The sequence below is a fragment of the Conger conger genome, chromosome 8 (assembly GCF_963514075.1).
Source record: "Conger conger chromosome 8, fConCon1.1, whole genome shotgun sequence".
Lineage (NCBI taxonomy): Eukaryota > Metazoa > Chordata > Actinopteri > Anguilliformes > Congridae > Conger > Conger conger.
The window spans coordinates 29,832,171-29,854,040 of record NC_083767.1 but is presented as its reverse complement, the minus strand read 5'-3'; the positions used below and the strand labels follow the sequence as shown (position 1 = coordinate 29,854,040).

General features: G+C 39.4%; 2 protein-coding genes across 9 annotated transcripts in view; one reads left to right on the top strand and one right to left on the bottom strand.

Moving 5' to 3' along the window:
• The window catches only part of reep1 (receptor accessory protein 1), a 79,799-nt gene extending 66,988 nt beyond the window's left edge, over positions 1-12,811 (top strand). For 4 of the 8 annotated variants that reach the window (XM_061250995.1, XM_061250994.1, XM_061250992.1 and 1 more), the window contains 2 exons: positions 5,047-5,288; positions 8,518-12,811. In XM_061250995.1, coding sequence (XP_061106979.1) covers positions 5,047-5,288; positions 8,518-8,589 — 314 coding nt within the window. In that variant the 3' untranslated portion in view covers positions 8,590-12,811. Of the gene's footprint in view, positions 1-1,090; positions 3,828-3,886; positions 4,143-5,046; positions 5,289-8,517 lie in introns of those variants that run through there. The other 4 variants (XM_061250993.1, XM_061251000.1, XM_061250997.1 and 1 more) reach the window with 4 other exon arrangements.
• Positions 12,812-13,470: 659 nt separating this feature from the next.
• mrpl35 (mitochondrial ribosomal protein L35) lies at positions 13,471-17,765 on the bottom strand. The gene is made up of 4 exons (XM_061251001.1): positions 17,644-17,765; positions 16,584-16,782; positions 13,979-14,123; positions 13,471-13,799 (listed from the first exon to the last, which is right to left on the bottom strand). Exons 1-4 carry the CDS (start codon positions 17,669-17,671, stop codon positions 13,611-13,613), a joined length of 561 nt encoding a protein of 186 aa, XP_061106985.1. The 5' UTR covers positions 17,672-17,765; the 3' UTR covers positions 13,471-13,610.
• Positions 17,766-21,870: the final 4,105 nt, after the last annotated feature.

Here is a 21,870-nt window from a genome sequence, read left to right as displayed (position 1 = left end):
GGCATTGAACTATTTCACACTTTTCGGCAGCAGAGATCCTTTTTCTTTCCCATATTGCTTCAAAATGGTGGTCTGCTTAATAATGTGGAACGTCCTTCTTAAGTCGTTTTTCCTTTAATCGGGCTCACCTGGCAAACTAATTATCACAGGTGTCTGAGATTGATTTCAGTGATCCAAAGAGCCCTGAGACACAATACCATCCATGAGTTTAATTGAAAAACTAAAAATTAAATCTTTATGACACTTAAATACAATTTGCATAATAATTTGGAACACGGTGTATAGCCTAGCTGTTGTAAACTCTTTCTCAAGTACACACACTATGCAACAGATAAAAAGAAAATGGTTTCACATTTGGCACTTTCCTTCCCACAGTGATGTCTGCAAGGCAACAGTTTCAGCTCCGCCAACCATAGATTATGTGTACATATTATTACTTCACTAGCAACTTTTCTTTAATGTATTTTTATGAAATGTATCTGTATTTATCTGAGCTTGCTAGTTTGCTAAACCTGTCGCAAGTAGTTTACTATTTCGACAAGCTGCTACCTTCCAGGGTTCACTGAGAGAGTATACATTGGGCTGGAGGAATGCATTGGCAAATGTCGGAGATGTCGTTATCTGGAATCAGCAATAGCCTATAGCTACATTTTCCCTGTCCTTGCAGAGAGCCAGAAGGAGGGGTCACAAGCCTCAAACCAAGTGATTATGTGCCCATGCTTCAAATCTTCTAAAAAAGCTGTAAATGTAATGTAAAGCCATAGCAATGAAGCCTAATGCTGCTTTCACATCATATTAGAAAGAATGAATTAGCTCCTTCTGACTAGGAAAAACAGTTCACATCAACCTCTGAAATTAAACACGAGGCAAAAAACTTAAACAAATTAGCCACATGTCATGCCACTTCTATAGCCTATCATGATGTTTGCAGGTGTAACTTGAACTTGATCTCACCGTTATAGTTTGTTGTTTCGTAGGCGTAGTACGCCATGCACCATATGTGTTTTATGGAATTCATATTCAACTCCACTTAAGCATTAATGAAACATCCACTTAAGGATTGAATGAAACATCACTCTTCTGCCCTCAGCTATGTGGCTCTACACAGCCTAGACAGCGAGCTAAACAAAGTGGCAACTTCTCAAGACACTGGAGATGGGTTTCATAGTGTTTACTGAACCACAATTTGTAAAACTGAAAATACAAAAAAAAGATATGTTTTCAATAAACAAGCATCATTTTGTGCTTAAACAATGGCATATTTCTAAATCATATACTCCAAGTTTACTAGTAATTCCAGCATTTTCTATGCCCCAACCGAAGCTAGTCATCGCTTAGCATTGCTAAATATGTGGCTGTCGCCTTAACCTAAAACATTGCTAACATTCAAGCTATCATGTAAGACTACAAATAATACATGTCTAAAGCTTTATCCTTAATGTTAGATGACTTAACACTTACAGACTGTCTCGTGCCAAAACACAGTACGTATCACCGAAGACACAGAATTTTCACCGTCTTCACTATACTGAGAACTTGATAACAAAAACACTTCCCGAACTTACTTAAGCATAACGCTGATGCATGTTTGCGCCACTAGATGGCAGTGTTCCTCCACAAACTACGCAACAAACCGAGAGACAGAATAATCACCATTTTAATGTTGAATCCTGTTGCGTTTTTATATGATATGAATAATTATAATATCCAATCGGCATATCAAAATAATTTAGCCACTCTAAATAAAATAAATATTTTATATATTATATATTAATAAAATATTTATTAATGGAATAATAAAATAACAAAACACGTTACGACCATGATCTTTCATTTCCGCGCACAATACAAATGTCAATGAAGAAGTGAAGTTTGTTCGGCTCCTACGAAAAAACTGACATCGGAAAACTTTGAGTAATCCCACATTATTTGTTGGATTTTGGAATTGACCAGTTTCCCACGATTCATTCTGTCTCGCTGTTCTTACGTCCTGGTTTCTCTCTATTTGTTTGTAGATAGCACTAATATACTAATCCCAACGAGCATAATCCCAACCTGCCTAGGTTGTCTCATTCCCCTGTGTATTTATACCTGTCCTTCTCAGTTGCACTTCGCTAGTTCGTCATTTCCTGCTTTCCGAGTCCTGAGTTTTTTATTCCTTCAACCCCAGTTCTAGCCACCTTATTCCCGAGCCCTTATTCCCGAGCCCTTGTTCCTGAGCCCTTATTCCTGAGCCCTTGTTCCCGAGCCCTTATTCCCGAGCCCTTGTTCCCAAGCCCTTGCCCTTGCCTTTGCCCTTGTGACATTCTGTATCGTAGTTTTTTTTGTTTCCTGGATTCCTGTGTATGACCCCTGCCTGCTTCCCTGGAGTCTTCGCTTGTTTTTGTGGACTCTGTACCTCTGGCCTGTTTCTGGATTGCCTTTGAACCATCCCCTGTTTGGATTACGCTCTGTCTGACCCTAATTAAAACCTGCCATTTTTTCTACACCCCTGTTCCTCTGTGTCCCCCCCCACCGTGACACATGATATAATTTGGTTACCAAGGGCCAGATGGACTAAATCTTTTGCATCTTATGCATGAAACTGGCGCACAGGGCTTTAATCAGTGTAGGCATGTCATCTTGGCGAGTCATTGCAAGGTGTGCTTCTCTTTTTAATGCATTTAAGGGTGGATCATGCAAATAAAAGGCAGAGATATTAGAATTGTGGCTGATTATGTATTCTGTTGATTTTACTTGGTGAAACGGTCGATTTGTGCGTGAGATTTCTCCACTTTTAAAGAGCAGGCGTAAAAGGAAGTAAGACAGAAACACAGGCTCCGAATCTTGAGGAAAGACTTCTGTGACAACCAGCCGTACAAATAATTGCGCTTCTCTGAGAAATAAAATATATCTTGGAACCTCCCACACAAAGTTCACATTTTATACCAGCAATAGTCAAGCTCATTGCAACGTTACATCTCACATTTTGGATTCATTCAAACAATAGCCGCCACAGCTGGATTATGTACACATTTTGTCCTGCACCGGATACGCTTTTATGTGGCAGCCGATACATAGATATTCAATGCACTAAACACGTTTTAACTGTGCTTAATCTGCCTCATGCACAAAATGTTCTTCGCAGACAGTCCTAGTTGCTGATTGCATAATGAGTTGTAGCTTTCATAAATAAGGCATTCATTTCAGGCATTTGCATACACTCAAAAAAAACATTGTAGGTGACAAAAAACACTTACATAGTGTTTGAGCTTCTGTTACTTTGTTTCAGTAAATTCTACAGTTCTGACTCTTGGCAAAACAAACCCCAAAGGGTTATCTTTCAGAAGTGACCTGAATTACACCTTTGGTTAAAAGGGTTCCAGCAATCAATTTATTTTGGGGATTACTTTTGTCAGCCTTGTGTTAAAAGGGGGCACTAACAGAAGGAGTTAACTGTGACTGTTGGGTTCTCACACCATCACTGAGCATGGGGACAGCATGCACTTGCAGCCTCTTCCTTTCAGGTTTGCAAAGGTTCAGATCGAATAAAATCAATTGGGATGCCTTGCTATTGATTATTGATGACATATTTAGGAGCTCCTGATCTCACTGGAGGCTAGATAAAGGTTAATGTTAATTATCAACTTGCCTACACCTGCAGCTGTTGGCTGGCTAAACCACTTCCCCCTTCTCTCCACCAGCAGCTGTCACTGTAACTACACTGCCCCTCTACACATGGGTTTTCTGCACAAACCACTATTTCAGACACAGTTTGATCAAAAGACCATTTCATACATTAGGCCCCTGGAGGGTAACTGCTGAATTTCAGGTTTACAGTTCAGATGGTTACATACTTGATTATCTCTTTGGGTATGAGTTGTAATGCATATCTGTTCTCGTGCAGGTGCGGACAGCTTCAGAACCAATAATATGTATCAAGGGAGTACCCAGAATTGACTGAAGTACTGAGGACAATGGTGGAGAAATAACACTTAACTTGACAGTGGTCATCATGACATTCATAAACTATGTGCATTTGGTGTCGTCACAGTCAGATCTGCACAGCTGTTGGGCCCTTGAGCAAGGCCCTTAACCTCACACTGCTCCAGGGGGGTTTGTCCCCTGCTTAGTGAAATCAACTGTAAGTCGTTTTAGATAAAAGCGTCAGCTAAATAACATGTAATGTAAAGATGTTTTGAGACAAGCTTCGGTTCTTGTTATGACACAACTGACATAACAACCAGCATAAAAGGTTTATTATGACAGGGGTGTCATGCCACTGATTCATCATAACATTTGAAAATGACAATGTCAATTAATAGCTGAAAGCTATGTCGCTATGTGCCAGACTGCCAAATAGTGATAGATCATGCAGAAACAGCTTGTCATGAGTTTGTATTATTTTCTGTATAGGTTGGGAAGAGTTCATCTTGATAGATAATGCATTAATGTTCAATATGACACCCCTGTCATTTTGAGCCTTCTGTACAGGTTGTCATGTCAATTGTGTCATAACATGAACCGAAGATTGCCTCATAACTATGGTATGTCATCTTTTTTGAATGGACACTTGATGACAAGTACTATGTCATGGCAATGACACTCATTCCCATGTCACAATAACCACTGTCAAATAAAGTGTTACTTAAATTGATTATCATGTTTTAATTTATTTTCTCAACATATGTAATACATTTTTAAGCACTGTTGTTGACCCAGCTTTAATTTACCGCTTAATGTAGGTAAAGTAATATTTGTCTATTTTGTTCCATTCCTTAAATTAATAGGTAGATTAACCAGGAAATGTAGTAAAAGCTCTGCTTACAATACAGACAAAGAACTTTAGTATGCCTCCCTCTGCACCTTCTGTAACTTTGTTCCATGTAAATTCATGTTTCCCTCCAATGCTCAAACATGTACTTGTGTGTGTGTGTGTGTGTGCACCTGTATTTGCATTATGTACATACAGGTATGTGTATTTTATTTAGATACATATGAGGGCAGACTGATCCTTGTTCAGTATTTACTAATATATGTTCCGCTGCTGCCATTTTCCTGGTGCAGGGCATCCAGGGGAAGACTTTGACATGAATGAGTACGAGGTGTTGAGCACAGAACAGTGTGACGAGGAGATGCGGTTCTTGCCTTTTGAGCCCTCAGTGCCCGCAACAAATCCTGATACCACTGCGACCCTCCAAACCGTACCCATTTTGGCCCCAGGGGTAGAGGTGGAGGACAAGTGGGAGAAGGAGGACTCACGGGCCAGTGCCCCACAGCTCAAGCTGGTAAAGAGGAGGGCGCCTGAGGTATTGCTTTCTGCGGCCTGGCTGCCTTGTTCGCGAGTGCGGTGACTAACCCACTACTTCACCCAAACCTTGGCCAAGGACACAGGGCACACGATGTTACCTTGCACAGCCATGCCCCATACTTCCACACATGCCAAGTCCTGACGTGACCATGCCCAGAGTCTGTCACACACCTGAGGTCTCGCAGTACCCACACCTATCTGAATCTGGCCAGTTTGCAACCAGGCTATCTTGCTGGATCTTAGTTTACGTTCAACAGCTAGAGATCTTGTTGAGCTATGAACTAGTCAAATCAGGTGTGCCAAATTAGGGTTGAAATGAAAACCTACAGGATGATGGATGTCCAGGAGCAGGGTTGGGGAGCCCTGTACTGTACTGTAAAGAAATCATGAGGCATTCTGAGGATATTCAATGTAAAAAAATTGGCTTGTGGATCACTTGTGGACCTCAATCACAGAGAAATTAAATGCAGGTAAAAAAACAGAAGATGTTTTTCATGCAAGACATTACACTTCTGTTCAGTGTGTGCTATTCTGCAGTCTGTGCAGCTTCATTTCGGCTGTTTGCAATGCTTTGCTTGATCTAGGGGTTCCATTTCTTGGGTATGCAGAACCAAAAGGATATTTATTTATTGACTTATTTATTGACAACAATGAAGTAAACAGTACAGCACTTAAGATGAAGATGGGGGACAACAGAACAAAAGAGGATACAGCATCGGTATTATAGTATTGGTTTGATGAGTACACACTACACACTGTTTAATGGACAAGGGAGACTGACGTTTCTATGATGTCTTTCTCAAAAAAATCAGAGTTAGTGTGTATTGCTCTGAGCTCTGAGTGCTCCACCATTTCTTATTTTGGGCTACTTCCTGTGATGTTGTCCCAGTAAGGAGTCTCGTAGTAAAATACTCTTGGTGAAGTTTTAGGGCCATATTTTCTGGAATCAACATTGCACAGTCCAATGGAGCAGTCACCTGGTGGAATGGCGTGGCTATTGGCTGTTGCCATTTTCGCAGTCAAGCTAGGTCAAGGTGCGTGGCGCAGGTGGAAAATGGTAAATGCCCCTTTGGCCAAAGCACTGTACAATTGATGCTTCTCATTCACACATTTGCGTACACACACCAACAGTGATTGGCTGCTATACAAATCACCAGCCAGCTTATTAGGAGCAATGGTGGTTTTGACATATTGCTCAGGGACACTTGAGGGTGGAATCGAACCGGCAACCCTCCGACTGCTAGAATGAACTCTTTTACCATTAAGATTCATGTATATTGCGTAGGCTGTATTGGCAATTTCCATAGGCTAGTCTCTAGAAATTTCAATAGAAGACAAGGATAAGGCAGATGTTTCTCCCAAAAACATATTTTGCAGCAGGTGCAGACTTGTGCTGATTTCTTTATTTATTATTTAAAAAAATAAGAGATATCCGCTTGAAAATCCATTTGTAGGCTACATATTTTCTCCTGTCAGAATTTTTATAAAACATCACCGAAACATTTATTATGGGCTAGTTTTAATTCCCCATTAAACATGTTTGAAACAATACTCAAACGCGTTATTCTATAACTAAGAGATACTGACACGTTTTTCAAGTATTTTTTTACTTTTACAAAACAAAATAAAACCAGGTAAGATCACAACACAGGCTATCAAGCCGTTTGCAGCAGGCAATTACTCGGTATGAACTGTTGCTCAAACAAAAGAAAAAAAAACTTAAATCATTCATTCATATGTATATGCTTACTAATCTGAACTGAACGATTTTCTTTCGAGTGGAAATGGGCGTTTGGGGTTTGCACCCTTGGTTATTTGAACTTGAACTTCACCCTAACACTTGAACTACATTTGTAACCTGCCCTCCAGACAAAAAATAATAACAATTGCTCTTTAGCGGACTGATATTGAGCACAACCAAATGATATTATATTCACGAGGAAGATATGCTAGGAGAGCTTGCATATACAGTACTGGCAGAAATTGCAAACACGGTGCAGTTTAGTTCTCACTGATGTTAACCAGTAGGCTACATAATGGCAGACATAATAATCATTGCTTGTTTAAAACAAATAATTATGTCTTCACATGTACATTGATATTTAATTTATTACATAGGCCTATTACATTTATTATGCCAAGAGATCAATTGTAGTCTACATAATTTGTGTCAGTAGGCCCTATTGTTGCTAACTTGTTAACTACTTTCACGTAATTAACATGAAAGTTGCGTTATGCCATTCTTCTCATTACAAACAGGTGTAAGAAAATTAACAAAATACAGAACCCCAGGGAGCGCAGTCTACAATGAGAATAACCAAAATCAATACAGGAATTAAGCATAAAGTATAAAGAAGAAATTAACAATAAATACAATGTAGCCAATGCAGTTTTCCTGCTTGTGGGATTTAGCTATAGCAAAGACAAACTGAACAGCTTCCACAAAAATTGTTAATGACTGAAACTTGTGCCTTAGACCTGGGTTGAGCAGGTGGGTGGCAAAAGGGTGAAATGCTGACCGGAAAATTGCAGTAAGCTACACCAAATTGGCAATGAGCTGCTCACTCTTGACTGACACACTCTGAGCAGCGGCTCTCCTCCCACTTCAGCGTGCCACGAGTCCCGAAATTACCAGAGGCATCTGGATCATCCGGAAAATGTGAAATCAACAACATTCGCAGCAAATGCCGGCCGGAAAATATGGCCCTTGTTTTTTTTTATTTAAAGTTGAGTAAAATTCAGTATTACACGCTTGAAGAAGATGTGGGTGGGGAGGGATGTGCACCTTGATTTTGTGCCTTTTGTGTCTGAAATGTGTCAAAAGCAATGTGCTTCAACGTTTGCATTTTTCCCTAACTTAGTGTCTGAGGTAAGCATCTTGGTGTTATGGCATGTACTGTAGATTGAGCTGTTATATCCTAATTACAACCAAACCTTTGTTTGAACTGTTCAGTGATGCATAGATGGCATGCATTCCTATAGTAGCTCATAGCAACTCTCCTCTAACTAAAAGCCTGGTAAATGAGGTAATCAGAAAATATATTCATAAAATATGTATAGGATTATCAAGGAATATCATTTATATATTTTTGATGCTTCATACCCATATGCAGAATGTAGAATTTCATATTTGAGCCTAAACTGGCTTATATTAACTTTTTGAGAATTAATTTAGGCTTAACCACTCCCCTTTCTACCTTTTTTCTCTTTTTCACTCTTAAACTCAGCCACCTCCTAGAGTCCTGAGGCTCCGGCCCAGATCAAAGGGTACTCAGTCTGCGAACAGTGCAACCATGTGAAGGTGTGAAGCCATTGGACGCAGTCAATCAAAACACTCCCAGATCGCTTATCTGCCTTAATAAAGACAAAAGAGAAATGACGAAAAAAGCGCCGCTACATTTCAGAAGGAACTGAAGAAGCCTGAAGATGTCCTGCTGGTTTAGTGTCCCTTGGAGAGAACGTCTCCCTGGTAATTTATCTGCAGGGTTCTTTCCTTCTTTGCATCATTCATCATCTGAAGCATTTTCTTTTTGTGTGTTTTTCTTTTTGTAATGTGCCAATATGAATTGTTTGTCATTTTTCTTGACACATGCGTGTCTGTCTGAAGTGTCAGGCCAGTTTCATAAGTGACATGTAGCACAAGGCCATGTGGTGATATGATTCTCATGACAGAAGAGATCATCTGGAGTTGGGGGTGGGCAACAGGTTTAAATATATTGGTAACATTATTTTCATTTTCAGAGCAAATACAGTATTCTTATTGTGTGCCCAAAATATGTTTCCTATTACTTACAATGATATTTCTATGCTATTTTACAAGGAATACCTTTTTTCTCACACATGGTCAACTTCTGGTCAATTGTGGTCACTGCTTGTGCTCTGCCACTTGTGAAAAGTTAGAGGTGTGTTCTATTTTCAATTAAGACATGTTAATCATCATCATCTAAATTTACTGGTAATGCATTAAATCCCGTAGTAAATCACAGCTTATAACCCTCAACAGTCAGAAATTACCATACATACAAAAAAAAGTAAATATTTAAAGCGCATAAAAATATACAGCATGTGTTATTTCCAAAACATCCCTTCCATATACATAATTTATGTTGTAAAATAACATGCTGTCAAATACAATTAGCAATATTTGCATTCAAGATTACATTTTGACATGTTATTCTTCATAAGGGGCATATGGAATGAATTTAGATAAATTAACTGAATATAACATTTACTTAATCTGACTAAAGTACAATTTGGTGAAATATATGGTATTCCTTGATAAAATGGCACTATTAATGTCAAAGTCAGTAAGAGAAATGTACTAAATGCAAAAACTTGGCATGTTGATTTATAGGGAAAATGTACGATTAAATTATGTCAAAGAGCATTGTCTATGTATTAATTGTTATTCATTAATGTTGGTGTTTAAACACTCCATTGCATTTACCTAATTCGGAAAACTATGACAGAAAATAATATATTGCTCTTTGGTGGTTAAATTATAATTATGGATATGTACTGTAGCTTGTAAATATTATTAAAGTGATGGCTTAGTAATATTTAAGACCATATATTTACAGTAACTGACTAAAGGTTATACATTGCAATACTATATGAAGGCTTTGAGCACTAGGCCCACATTGTCATGGCAACCTGAGTCACAACACAGTCAGCATTTCAGATGGACTATACTACCTCCAGTAATACAAATATCCATCACCAAATAAGATGGCTGGCACCTGAGTTCTCTCAATTGCTAGTAGGTTCCACTTGGGAAAAAGGAGGTTCAGGTGCTGTGTGGGCTGCTTGACTAGCAATAGATACTGTTTTATTGTCTACATAAATATGTATAGTGAACTAATGAATCACAACACTTAAATGATGGCAGAGACAGAAATTTTCACAAAGAACATGGAGCTGACAATCTGGTTATAGTCAGAAGTTTGGGTCTTTTCCCATATACTACATGTGAGGAATAATCTTGGTTTTGTGCACAAAGCCAAAGAGATTGGGATACGGATATTGATCCCTTTGCTTTTCAGATGAAAAAGCTCAAATGTAGAGAGTCAGAGGACTGTGTCACACTACACATTTGTTGGCACAAATAACTTCTGTTAATCAGTGCAATGCATAATTTATGTTTGGCCCAACAATAATTTATGTTTGGAAGGGTCCCCTCAAGAAAAATTGTTTTGAAATGCATCAGAGTTATTGGCACACATTTCTTTTCCTAATTTCTGTGGAATTTCTGTGACCGCTAAGATAAATTAAAGTACTGTTTTGTACAGCATGACCTCAGGCCCTCCCATGTTTCAATATTTCAATCCTGTGGTAGTGCATTTGGCTATGATCAAATCCATAGATAAAACTTATATCAATAACTATAAAAGAAAACTGAACACTAAACACAAGAAATGAGAATTAGCAGGGATTGTCTAGGTATTTAAAGAGGCATGTCTATAGAATATGGTACTACTTCAAATAATCACCTCACTCAAATAAATTATTCAAAATGATGGGGTGGATGGATGATCTGTTGCTTTACCCTTTGGACATTTTTTGTGAAAAAGGTCAATACAGTGTTGCTTACATACAAAAGGTTTCTATGACAATTTCACACATTATAATTATACATGTATATATCCATGTATAATTTGTGCTTAAATATTTTAAGGGCCCATTTTTCCCTTGTTTGGGACACATTTACAAATGTTTGATAATTGCTCTTGTTTCTGGCCATTATGTTTGAGTGAAAATTGGTAGAGCACTTCTGGTGACGTATACTGGATTTACTGAATTTCAGGTGAAAAATGACAATTTTATGATCCAAATTGTGAGTGAAACATGCAGAAAAACATTGCTGAAATAATAACAGAATCTGTGTTTTCCACACTGTATTTATGGGAGGCAAATATAACTGCTGACACCCAGAGGCAGGTTACGACACTGCATATAGTGATGCGAGATTTTGCATTGTACGTTACATTGTGTATGTTGTATGTAGTCCCTTTTTTTTTTAGGAAAATCATCCTTCACCATACATTTAAACCTGAAACAAATATAGTGAGTCAGCAGTCTTGATTACTTACTTTGGACTGTATATTATATTGTCTTGTACTTAATCTGGTTCATATTCTTGAATAAAGTTAAATGGACATTTGAAATTATGAGATATGTTTATAAGACACTTGGAGGAAATAGTCCAGTAAACCACAGAAAATGGCTTTCATAAAGCCCTGCTCATTCATCATTTACATGGAATTCAGATTATGATGATTTCAACTGTCTCTCAATAATTATCCTCTACCACCAACTCATCCAATTCACTCTGCAATAAAGGCCAACATGTCTTGCGTTAGATGGGGCAAATTGGATCAAAAAGCATGGATGTTGTACATTGTAACTATAAGGAAGTTTCATTTCAGATTAGAGGGCTGGGTCTGAACTGCTTTTTCTCTTCAAATGTATGAGAAAATGGAAAGAGATACAGAATAACAGCATTAATAACTGACCTTACTGGAGCACAATGCCTCCTTTGATTGTAACACTCTTAACATCTGTTGTTGTATTTTAAATGTTTCACAACTTCATGTGACCGTTTTCAGTGACAAAAACCCAATCTGGATTTAGACCATGTTCAAAAAAGGTCACATGCATAAAACATTATTCATTTTACAAGAAGTATTAAAAACGCACTAGCATTGAAAAAATGCTAACTCAAGGGTAGTCAATCTTGTTCCTAGAGGGCATCAGTGTGCATGAGGTGACTAAATGCTGTTTCTACAGGCCTACAATGTCTGCAAGGCTACTTAAACCTGGTCCTGGATGGCTGCAGTGTCTGCAGCACTTATCAACACAGGTTCTGTTGGCCATGGTACTTATCCCTTTTTTCTAGTAAGGTACTTTTAAGTGTGCAGGGAAACTAGCTGGGTACAGCCCTCTAGGACTGGCACTGAGCAGCACTGACATTACATTATTTTTTACATATTTGCACTTCTGTGTCAGTCATAAAGACCTGGCAGACTTTGACCTTAAATAAGTGTGCATCAGCTTCCTGTTCCTAATGTACATATGCTGATCATTTGTGACTGTGATTTCTTTGCATAGAAAGCATGACTTTCTTCTTTGTAGACTGTATATGGTTGTGTTGAGGACTCTGGGTGTTGTATATTCCAAAGCTCGTTTTGAAACTGTCTAAAGGTTATCCCAATCTGAGCACAGAACTAGATGTTTTTCCATTTCTCCCAAAACAGATGATTACTTCCTGTCCCTATGGCTCTCCCTAGTGATTCCTGATTTACAGTGCATCTCACATTTGTCTAGCAGGCCAGAAGATCTCTCTTAAAGTCACTGTTCATGTTGTGCTTGGTTTCTCATTCCTGACAGCTAACAGAGCAGACAGGTAGAAGTAACTTCATGAAATGACCTCACAAAGTGCTTTTACTTTCGTTCTCTGTTGCACATTTCCCATTCTGTATTTCTGTATTAATTAACCACAGCCATTAAAACAAAATAATGAAACCAGTTCCTGTGTTCATTCCTCATATCCAGGAATTATAACAGATCTACAGTTGAACCCAGATGGAAGATCTCCAGATCCAGGAGTAATTGGGACCCACCCTAACTTACATGGTTATTAATTTGGTACTTAAGACAAAAAGTTTTCCTGGCCACAGGACATGTTGGCCTGTGTCTTTGTCAAATCTGTGGCACAGAACCAAAACATTTTCTGAATGTATCAATATGTCTATGAGGGGTATATGTAATTTTTTTTCTATGTAACATTTAAAATTTTGGCTGTGGAACCACAATTTCAGTCTGAGACAAGATCGTAAGAATAAATGAAACCGTGGGTTTGATTCAATTTTCAGTCAGACATTTATTTAGTTACTTTGTGTAATGTGCATTGGCAAGATGACTAGGTATTCTGATTGAGGACTCAATTTAACGCTGATTTTGGATTGACACAATTCACAAATTAACAGCTTTCCTTTTTTTTTTTTTTTTTTATAAGGGTGCCCATTCAGCTTTCACAAAATATCTAGAACAGTTCATTCCTGTTCGTGTTTTTACCAGAGTACAATTTTAGTTGCTTTGAAAGCCCAGAAGCAGTAGTTAATAATGCACATTCTGTAAGATAATTCACATTTGCCTACAAATTTAAAAAAACTGCACGAGGATGAAAATCCACATTGTTAATTTATTTAAATGTTCAATACAATAGGGGGAACAGAAGGGATTTCTACTGCTTTCTGGAGCCTGGAGAGTTCAGGAGAGATTGGTATTATCACAGTATTTCTAATAGGGGTGACTGAATATTTTATACTTTGAGGTTAGTGCGATCATGGTACTTCTGATAGGGATCATTGAGGTACCAGTTCCTCCTCTTCCAGAAAGATGTAGTCATTTTGTCTAGAAGTTTGCTCTGCGTTCTGTTGCAGAACACATGCTGCCTCAGGCGCCTTCTTCTGGCTGGCAATTTTTTCCACAGCTTCTTCTTGTACCCAGACTTTTGTGGGGAAAAAAAGGGGGACAGAGGTAAATAAAAAATGTTTTATGCAATACCAGAAAAAATTCTATTTTCAAGATATAGCCATATGCTCATTTTGGGTACAGGTACTCTTTAAGAAAAACAAAAGGACCAGGAGTGAGGAACACTGCTCTTAAAGTGAACCTGAATCATACTACCTTTCTCCTCAACCACAAGCCGCAGTGCAGACGCAGGAACCGCTTCACCACTGATTTCACAGTCTTCCTCTTCCCACGTTTTATACTGTAGTAGGTAAGGCTTCTGATAGGCTGTGATGCCAAGCTGGGCAGCAGGGGCTGTATCCTGGACCAGGAGGCATGTTCAAGAGAATTCTAAGCAATGAAGTCATCACTTGATGTGAAGTCAACACACTCAGGTGTTGAATTCTGATTAAGTAACTCCTTTATTTAAAAAAAATAAAATAAAATAATAATAATAATAAAATAAAATAAAATAAAGAAATAATAATAAATGACATTTAAAAAAATTAATGAGATTACAATATTTATTGCTCATGATTCCCAAGTAATCTTACAGTGGGGTGCAAAAATGTGGGCACCCCCGGTTTAAATGTCTGTTACAATGAATATGTATGTGATCGAAACCTGAAACCTGAACTCTAAATGGTACAGAGTTAAATATGAGAACTCTGCAAATTTTAAAGCAAGACTGCTTTTTATTTTCCTAAATTATATACATATATATTTTAAGAAAAGGGCCCTGTGCTAGGGCTTCAATGAGTCAGGCGAGTATAATTCCAGGGCTGAACTTTATTCTTAAGTAACTCCATGCCTTCTAAAGTACCCAACTGCAGTGGCTGTTCTGTCTGATGTTAACAACCATGGGTTCCTCTAAAGGATTTCAGATTTTCCTCCAAGGATTTCAGATGGTTCATTCGAAGGAGAAGGCTACAATCAATGTTTCAAGCCACTTATTTCCACTGTCAGAAACATTATTAGAAAATGGAAGATAAATGGATCCGTTTAAGCAGAACGAGAAGACACAAATGGAAATTGGCAAAGGAGAAATTTGGTACAGATATTACTACATTACATTACATTATTGGCATTTGGCAGAAGCTCTTATCCAGAGCGATGCACAGTTGATTAGACCAAGCAGGAGACAATCCTCCCCTGGAGCAATGCAGGGTTGAGGGCCTTGCTCAAGGGCCAAATGGCTTATTGCACAGCCATTGGTGGTTTGACCGGGGATCAAACCACCGACCTTGCGGGTCCCAGTCATGTACCTTAACCACTATGCTACAGGCTGCCCATTAGGCGGTATTTTTTAGGAAGTATTTTTTCACACAGCGAGTGGTCAATGTGTGGAATAGCTTGCCAGTGCATGTAGTGGAGGCAGAATCACTGGGAGTTTTCAAGACCAGGCTTGAAATGGTGTTAGATTCCATGTAGCTTTTAGGCAATTTAGGCAGTAGGTACAAAAGGCAAGCATTGCCAGTCTGAATGGCCTGTTCTCGCCATTATGTCACCTGGTGAGAAATGCTCAAAAGAACCCACACACAGTGATCTTACAGTGGGGTGCAAAAATGTGGGCACCCCTGGTTTAAATGTCTGTTACGAAGATGCACATGGCAGAGTCACCAGAAAGAATGACCTCAACACAAAATTAAGTGTATGCAAAAGAAAACAGCCTGAAGCCTTTTGGAACAATGTGTTTTGGACTGACGAAACCAAAATTGAACTTTTTGGTCACCACCATATAAGGTATGTTTGGAGAAAAAAAGATGAAGCCTTTCTAGAGAAGAACACCTTGCCAACTGCTAAGCATGGAGGTAGATCCATTATGCTTTGGGGTTGTGTGGCAGCTGGGGTCACAGGAAATATTGTGAATGGATTCCACCAAATATCAAAAAATTCTAGAGGCTAATGTTTAAAGTTCAGTCCAAACAGTGAAGTTGAGAGGTTGGGTATTCCAGCAAAACAATGATCCAAAGCATACCTCGAGCCATGAAGTACCTCCAGGAAAGATAGATGAAGGTTTTGGAATGGCCAACACAGTCTCCAGACTTGAATATTATTGAAAGTCTGTGGAGAGATCTCAAACATGCCATACAAGCAAGAAGGCCAAATACTATTTCTGAGCTAGAGGTGTTCTGCCAGGAAGAATGGGGAATGATTCTAAAAGCGAGAATTGAAAGACCTGGCTACAGGAAGCATTTCCAAGCTGTTATAGTCGCCCAAAGAGTTACAAAGTATCAACTGACAGAGTTGCCAAACTTTTGCACAGGGCCTTCTTCCCTTTTAAAAATATTTTAAACTGTAAAAAATGTAAATAAAAAGCTATCTTGCTTTAAAATTTGAAGAAATGTGACATGTTTAACGTTGTACCATTTAGGTCAGGTTCGCGTCTGTTCACTTATATAAATTATAAGACTTTTTGACCAGTATTTTGGCTCACCCCTCTCCTCTAAACTCTACCCTCCACGCAAGAAGAGACAAAACTTTGGTCGAAAGAAAAGTTGACTTGATCGAGTGTGGAAAAACATTGGAAGCGCATGACAAAAACATAAAATGAAAATGAGATCAAAGAATTGTAGTTATTCCTCAACTTCACCATGCATTTATTACCTTTCAACTACAATTTTTTCCCCCGTTTACAACTATAAAGTCTCTAATCTGGCACCATATAGGCCTTGGACACACTAGCCTTAGAATTGTAAAAAGGAGTGATGAGAGGTTTTAAAATAGATTCAGAATAAGACTCCATGATCAGTGAAGTTAAATCAGTCTTAAATGCCCTCACCTTTGGAGGATATTGTAGCAGGGCGCGAGATTGATGTTAGCCGGTGACAGCTGGGTCCGAAATGTGCGGATTTGCGCTGGATTTGGAACCTCCTGCCTGGGACGTGGAGTGGAGAAGAGGCGGTACAGCGGACCTGCTTTGGTCGCATCTCGGCAAACAGAAACCTTCATCCCGGTACCCAGAGCTGATCTGAGCAGACCTAGATATGACAGGGAGGCGCATTCATTGTAATGTGTCTGAGTGGAGATACACTGAGATATTCCGTTAATTAAAAAACGAACACAATGCGGAGCTAGATAACCACGAAGGTCTTTTGGGAGACCAAGTAGTGCGGAATTTCACTTGACTACTGTGATGGGCTCGGATAACTGAATTTAAAGTTTTTGCAAGTTGGCGCTTTACGGATGTATCTGGACGAATGTGCTTACTCCATTCCCCGAAAACCCCAAGAAAAGGGTTGCTCGGAGCGGTCAACCCTTACAAAAAAGATGTTTAGAGAAATAGGCCAAAAGTACTTTTTCTAAACGAAGTCCCAGACAGTAGAGGCTATTTTAAATACCCTTCCTTTGTACTTCCCAGAAGTAAATGGTTTAAAATAATGAAAGTGTTTTAGGATGCAGATCTTAGAATAAATTGTATTCTTTCTGGAGCTTGTCTATGCAGCCTATGTGCATTATCAGAGGAAAACGCATAGCTACTTGCGAGGGAGAAAATAGGTTTTGCGAGAGGTATGTAGTCGTCGCAGGTTTATGTGTGATTCACAAGTGACGAATTTTCGTGAAACTCGTTTTGATAAGATATTGCGATCTGCAAGTGAAAATCCTCGCAAATCGCTTTCGTGAAACCAGCCCCTGCCTAGGTGTTCGCTTACTACCGACCGTCCATCCAATGTCTATCTACCTAGCTGGCTAGTTAATTGGGCGTTCAAATGTAGTTGCGGCCGAGATACTTTTCATGACTCATACTTTCACTCATATTTACATTGCTATATTGGTTCATTCAATTATATGCCAATAATCGTTGCCCAAATCAGCAATGTTTAATCATTTGTAGAACAAACCTGACAGCTTCACCAAGTTCGTCGCCATGTTCCCGATCCACACTGACCTCTACTGTACTACGGTGTCTCATTCGTTCTTGTTCTTCTTGCTCTTCTTCTTTAGTGAGGTTTAACGGCTGTTAGAAAACAATTTGTGCATTACCGCCACCTACTGGATATATTAGATGATCTCTTACAAAGATCACTTTATTTGGTATTTATCTTGGACTTACTAAGTCTTCTTCTATCCAGGTTTGACGTGTTGTGTGTTCAGAGATGCTCTTCTGCATACCACTGTTTTAATGTAAAGTCTGGCCATTCTCCTCTGACCTCTCTCGTTAAGAACATGTTTCTGCCTGCAGAACTGCTGCTCACTGGATGTTTTTTTTTAAATTAAAGTTTTCCGCACCATTCTCTGCAAACTCTAGAGACTGTTGTGCATGAAAATCCCAAGAGATCAACAGTTTCTGAGATACTCAAACCACCCTGGCACCAACAATCTCAGAGTCAGAGTCATTTTGATCCCATGTCTTCCCCATTCTGACATTTGGTCAGAATAACAGCTGAATCTCTAAAAGCATGCATTTATGCATTACGTTGCTGCTTCTTGATTGGCTGATTAAATATTTGCATTAACAAGCTGGTGTACAGGTCTACTGAATAAATTGCTCACTGAGTGTATATACTTACAGTGGTGTGAAAAAGTGTTTGCCCCCTTCCTGATTTCTTTTTATTTTTGCATGTTTGTCACACTTAAATGTTTCAGATCATCAAACTAATTTCAATATTAGTCAAAGACAACACAAGTAAACACAAAATGCAGTTTTTAAATGAAGGTTTTTATTATTAAGGGAGAAAAAAAATCCAAACCTACATGGCCCTGTGTGAAAAAGTGATTGCCCCCCCTGTTAAAACATAACTTAACTGTGGTTTATCAAACCTGAGTCCAATTTCTCTAGCCACACCCAGACCTGATTACTGCCACACCTGTTCTCAATCAAGAAATCACTTAAATAGGACCTGCCTGACAAAGTAGAGTAGACCAAATGATCCTCAAAAGCTAGACATCATGCCGAGATCTAAAGAAATTCAGGAACAAATGAGAAAGAAAGTAATTTAGATCTATCAGTCTGGAAAAGGTTATAAAGCCATTTCTAAAGCTTTGGGACTCAAAGCAAACCACAGTGAGAGCCATTTTCCACAAATGGCGAAAACATGAAACAGTGGTGAACCTTCCCAGGAGTGGCCTGCTGACCAAAATTACCCCAAGAGCGTAGCAACGACTCATCCAAGAGGTCACAAAAGACCCCACAACAACATCCAAAGAACTGCAGGCCTCACTTGCCTCAGTTAAGGTCAGTGTTCATGACTCCACCATAAGAAAGAGACTGGGCAAAAATGGCCTGCATGGCAGAGTTCCAAGACGAAAACCACTGCTGAGCAAAAAGAACATTAAGGCTTGTCTCAATTTTGCCAGAAAACATCTTGATGATCCCCAAGACTTTTGGGAAAATACTCTGTGCTCTGACGAGACAAAAGTTGAACTTTTTGGAAGGTGTGTGTCCCATTACATCTGGTGTAAAAGTAACACCGCATTTCAGAAAAAGAACATCATACCAACAGTAAAATATGGTGGTGGTAGTGTGATGGTCTGGGGCTGTTTTGCTGCTTCAGGACCTGGAAGACTTGCTGTGATAAATGGAACCTTGAATTCTGCTGTCTACCAAAAAATCCTGAAGGAGAATGTCCGGCCATCTGCTCATGACCTCAAGCTGAAACAAATTTGGGTTCTGCAGCAGGACAATGATCCAAAACACACCAGCAAGTCCACCTCTGAATGGCTGAAGAAAAACAAAATGAAGACTTTGGAGTGGCCTAGTCAAAGTCCTGACCTGAATCCGATTGAGATGCTGTGGCATGACCTTAAAAAGGCGGTTCATGCTCGAAAACCCTCCAATGTGGCTGAATTACAACAATTCTGCAAAGATGAGTGGGCCAAAATTCCTCCACAGCGCTGTAAGAGACTCATTGCAAGTTATCGCAAACGCTTGATTGCAGTTGTTGCTGCTAAGGGTGGCCCAACCAGTTATTAGGTTTAGGGGGCAATCACTTTTTCACACAGGGCCATGTAGGTTTGGATTTTTTTTCTCCCTTAATAATAAAAACCTTCATTTTGTGTTTACGTGTGTTGTCTTTGACTAATATTGAAATTTGTTTGATGATCTGAAACATTTAAGTGTGACAAACATGCAAAAAAAAAAGAAATCAGGAAGGGGGCAAACACTTTTTCACACCACTGTATCTATACAGTACTGTGCAAATTGTTTAGGCAGGTGCAAAAAAATGCTGTAAATTAAGAATACTTTCAAAAATAGAAATGTTGATAGTTTATTTTTTATCAATTAACAAAATGCAAAGTGAGTGAACAGAAGAAAAATCTCAATTTAATCAATCAATATTTGGTGTGACCACCCTTAGCCTTCAAACCAGCATCAATTATTCTAGGTACACTTGCACAAAGCCAGGGATAGTGAGGTGTGTGATTAACCCATTATACCAAACAGGAGCTAATGATCATCAATTTAATATGTAGGTTGAAACACAATCATTAATTGAAACAGAAACAACTGTGTAGGAGGGTTAAAACTGGGTGAGGAACAGCCAAACTCTGCTTCCAAGGTGAGGTTGCTGACAGTTTAATGTCAGAAGTCATACACCATGGCAAGACTGAGCACAGCAACAAGGCACCAGGTAGTTATACTGCATCAGCCACATTATAAATGTATAAAACGATATAAATTTCTCCCAGGCAGAAATTTCAAGGCAGACAGGGGTTTCCAGATGTGCTGTCCAAGCTCTGTTGAAGAAGTACAAAGAAACGGGCAACATTGTGCGGAGAAGTCTGGTCAGAAGTGGTCTTCATGGAAGAATTGCACCCAAAAAGCCATACCTCTGACTTGGAAACAAGGCCAAGCGACTCAACTACCATATGCACAAAAACACAGGAACTGCGGTGCAGAAAAATGGCAGCAGGACTGATGAGTCAAAATGTGAAATATTTGGCTGTAGCAGAAGGCAGTTTGTTCGCCAAAGGGCTGGAGAGTGATACAAGAATGAGTGTCTGCAGGCAACAGTGAAGCATGGTGGAGGTTCTGCAAGTTTGGGGCTGCATTTCTGCAAATGGAGCTGGGGATTTGGTCAGAATGAATGGTGTCCTCAATACTGAGAAGTACAGGCAGATACTTATCCATTATGCAATACCATCAGGGAGGCATCTGATTGGCCCCAAATTTATCCTGCAGCTGGACAATGACCCCCAAACATACAGCCAATGTCATTAGGAACTATCTTCTGTGTAAAGAAGGAGTCCTGGAAGTGATGGTATGGCCCCCACAGAGCCCTGATCTCAACATCATCAAGTCTGTCTGGGATTACATGAAGAGACAGAAGCATTTAAGGCTGCCTAAATCCCCAGAAGAACTGTGGCTACTTCTCCAACATGTTTGGAACAACCTATCTGCCGAGATTCTTCAAAAACTATGTGCAAGTATACCTAGAAGAATTTATGCTGTTTTGAAGGCAAAGGGTGGTTACACCAAATATTGATTAGTTTCAATTTCACTAGCGCGGTTTATTGCCTCTGTCAGGTACCGTTTTTTTTTTTACCCATTGACCCAGGCCTGTCTTTCCTCCCAGTTCCCTTATTTTCCTTCACTCTCCTTGTTGCTTCTGCATATTACATTTTATACTGGGCTCTAGCCTGTTCAACCTCACATTCCATCTTCTTCCTCTCACATTGCTTTGCACCTACTTCATGGTTGCCGTGCAAACATACAGCCTGTTCTTTTGATAGCTAGCACTCTTTTTCTGTACACTCCTCCTAGAACTTTGCAACCCTTGTCGTGTCTAGGAAACGACAGAGTCCAAATCTTCAATTTGTCGAAAAACATCTTTGCGAGGGAAAAGACGACACCAGGCAGCAAGATCTTCAGGAAAATCAGACTTTATTAGCACACGTGCATAAAGCCGGATCAGCTCTGGATCAGAACTGAACCCCGACTGGCATTTGTACACCCATTTTATACACAGTTACTCCACCTACAACTCCTCCTCAAACCTCATTCTGGCAAATCACCCACACTTTTCTTATCGTAACTCCTCCCAACGCTCCTCCCACAACGTCATTGTGGCAAATTGCCAACGGTCCTTATGCTCTGCCAACTCTGTACAAAGTTCAGGGCATTCTGC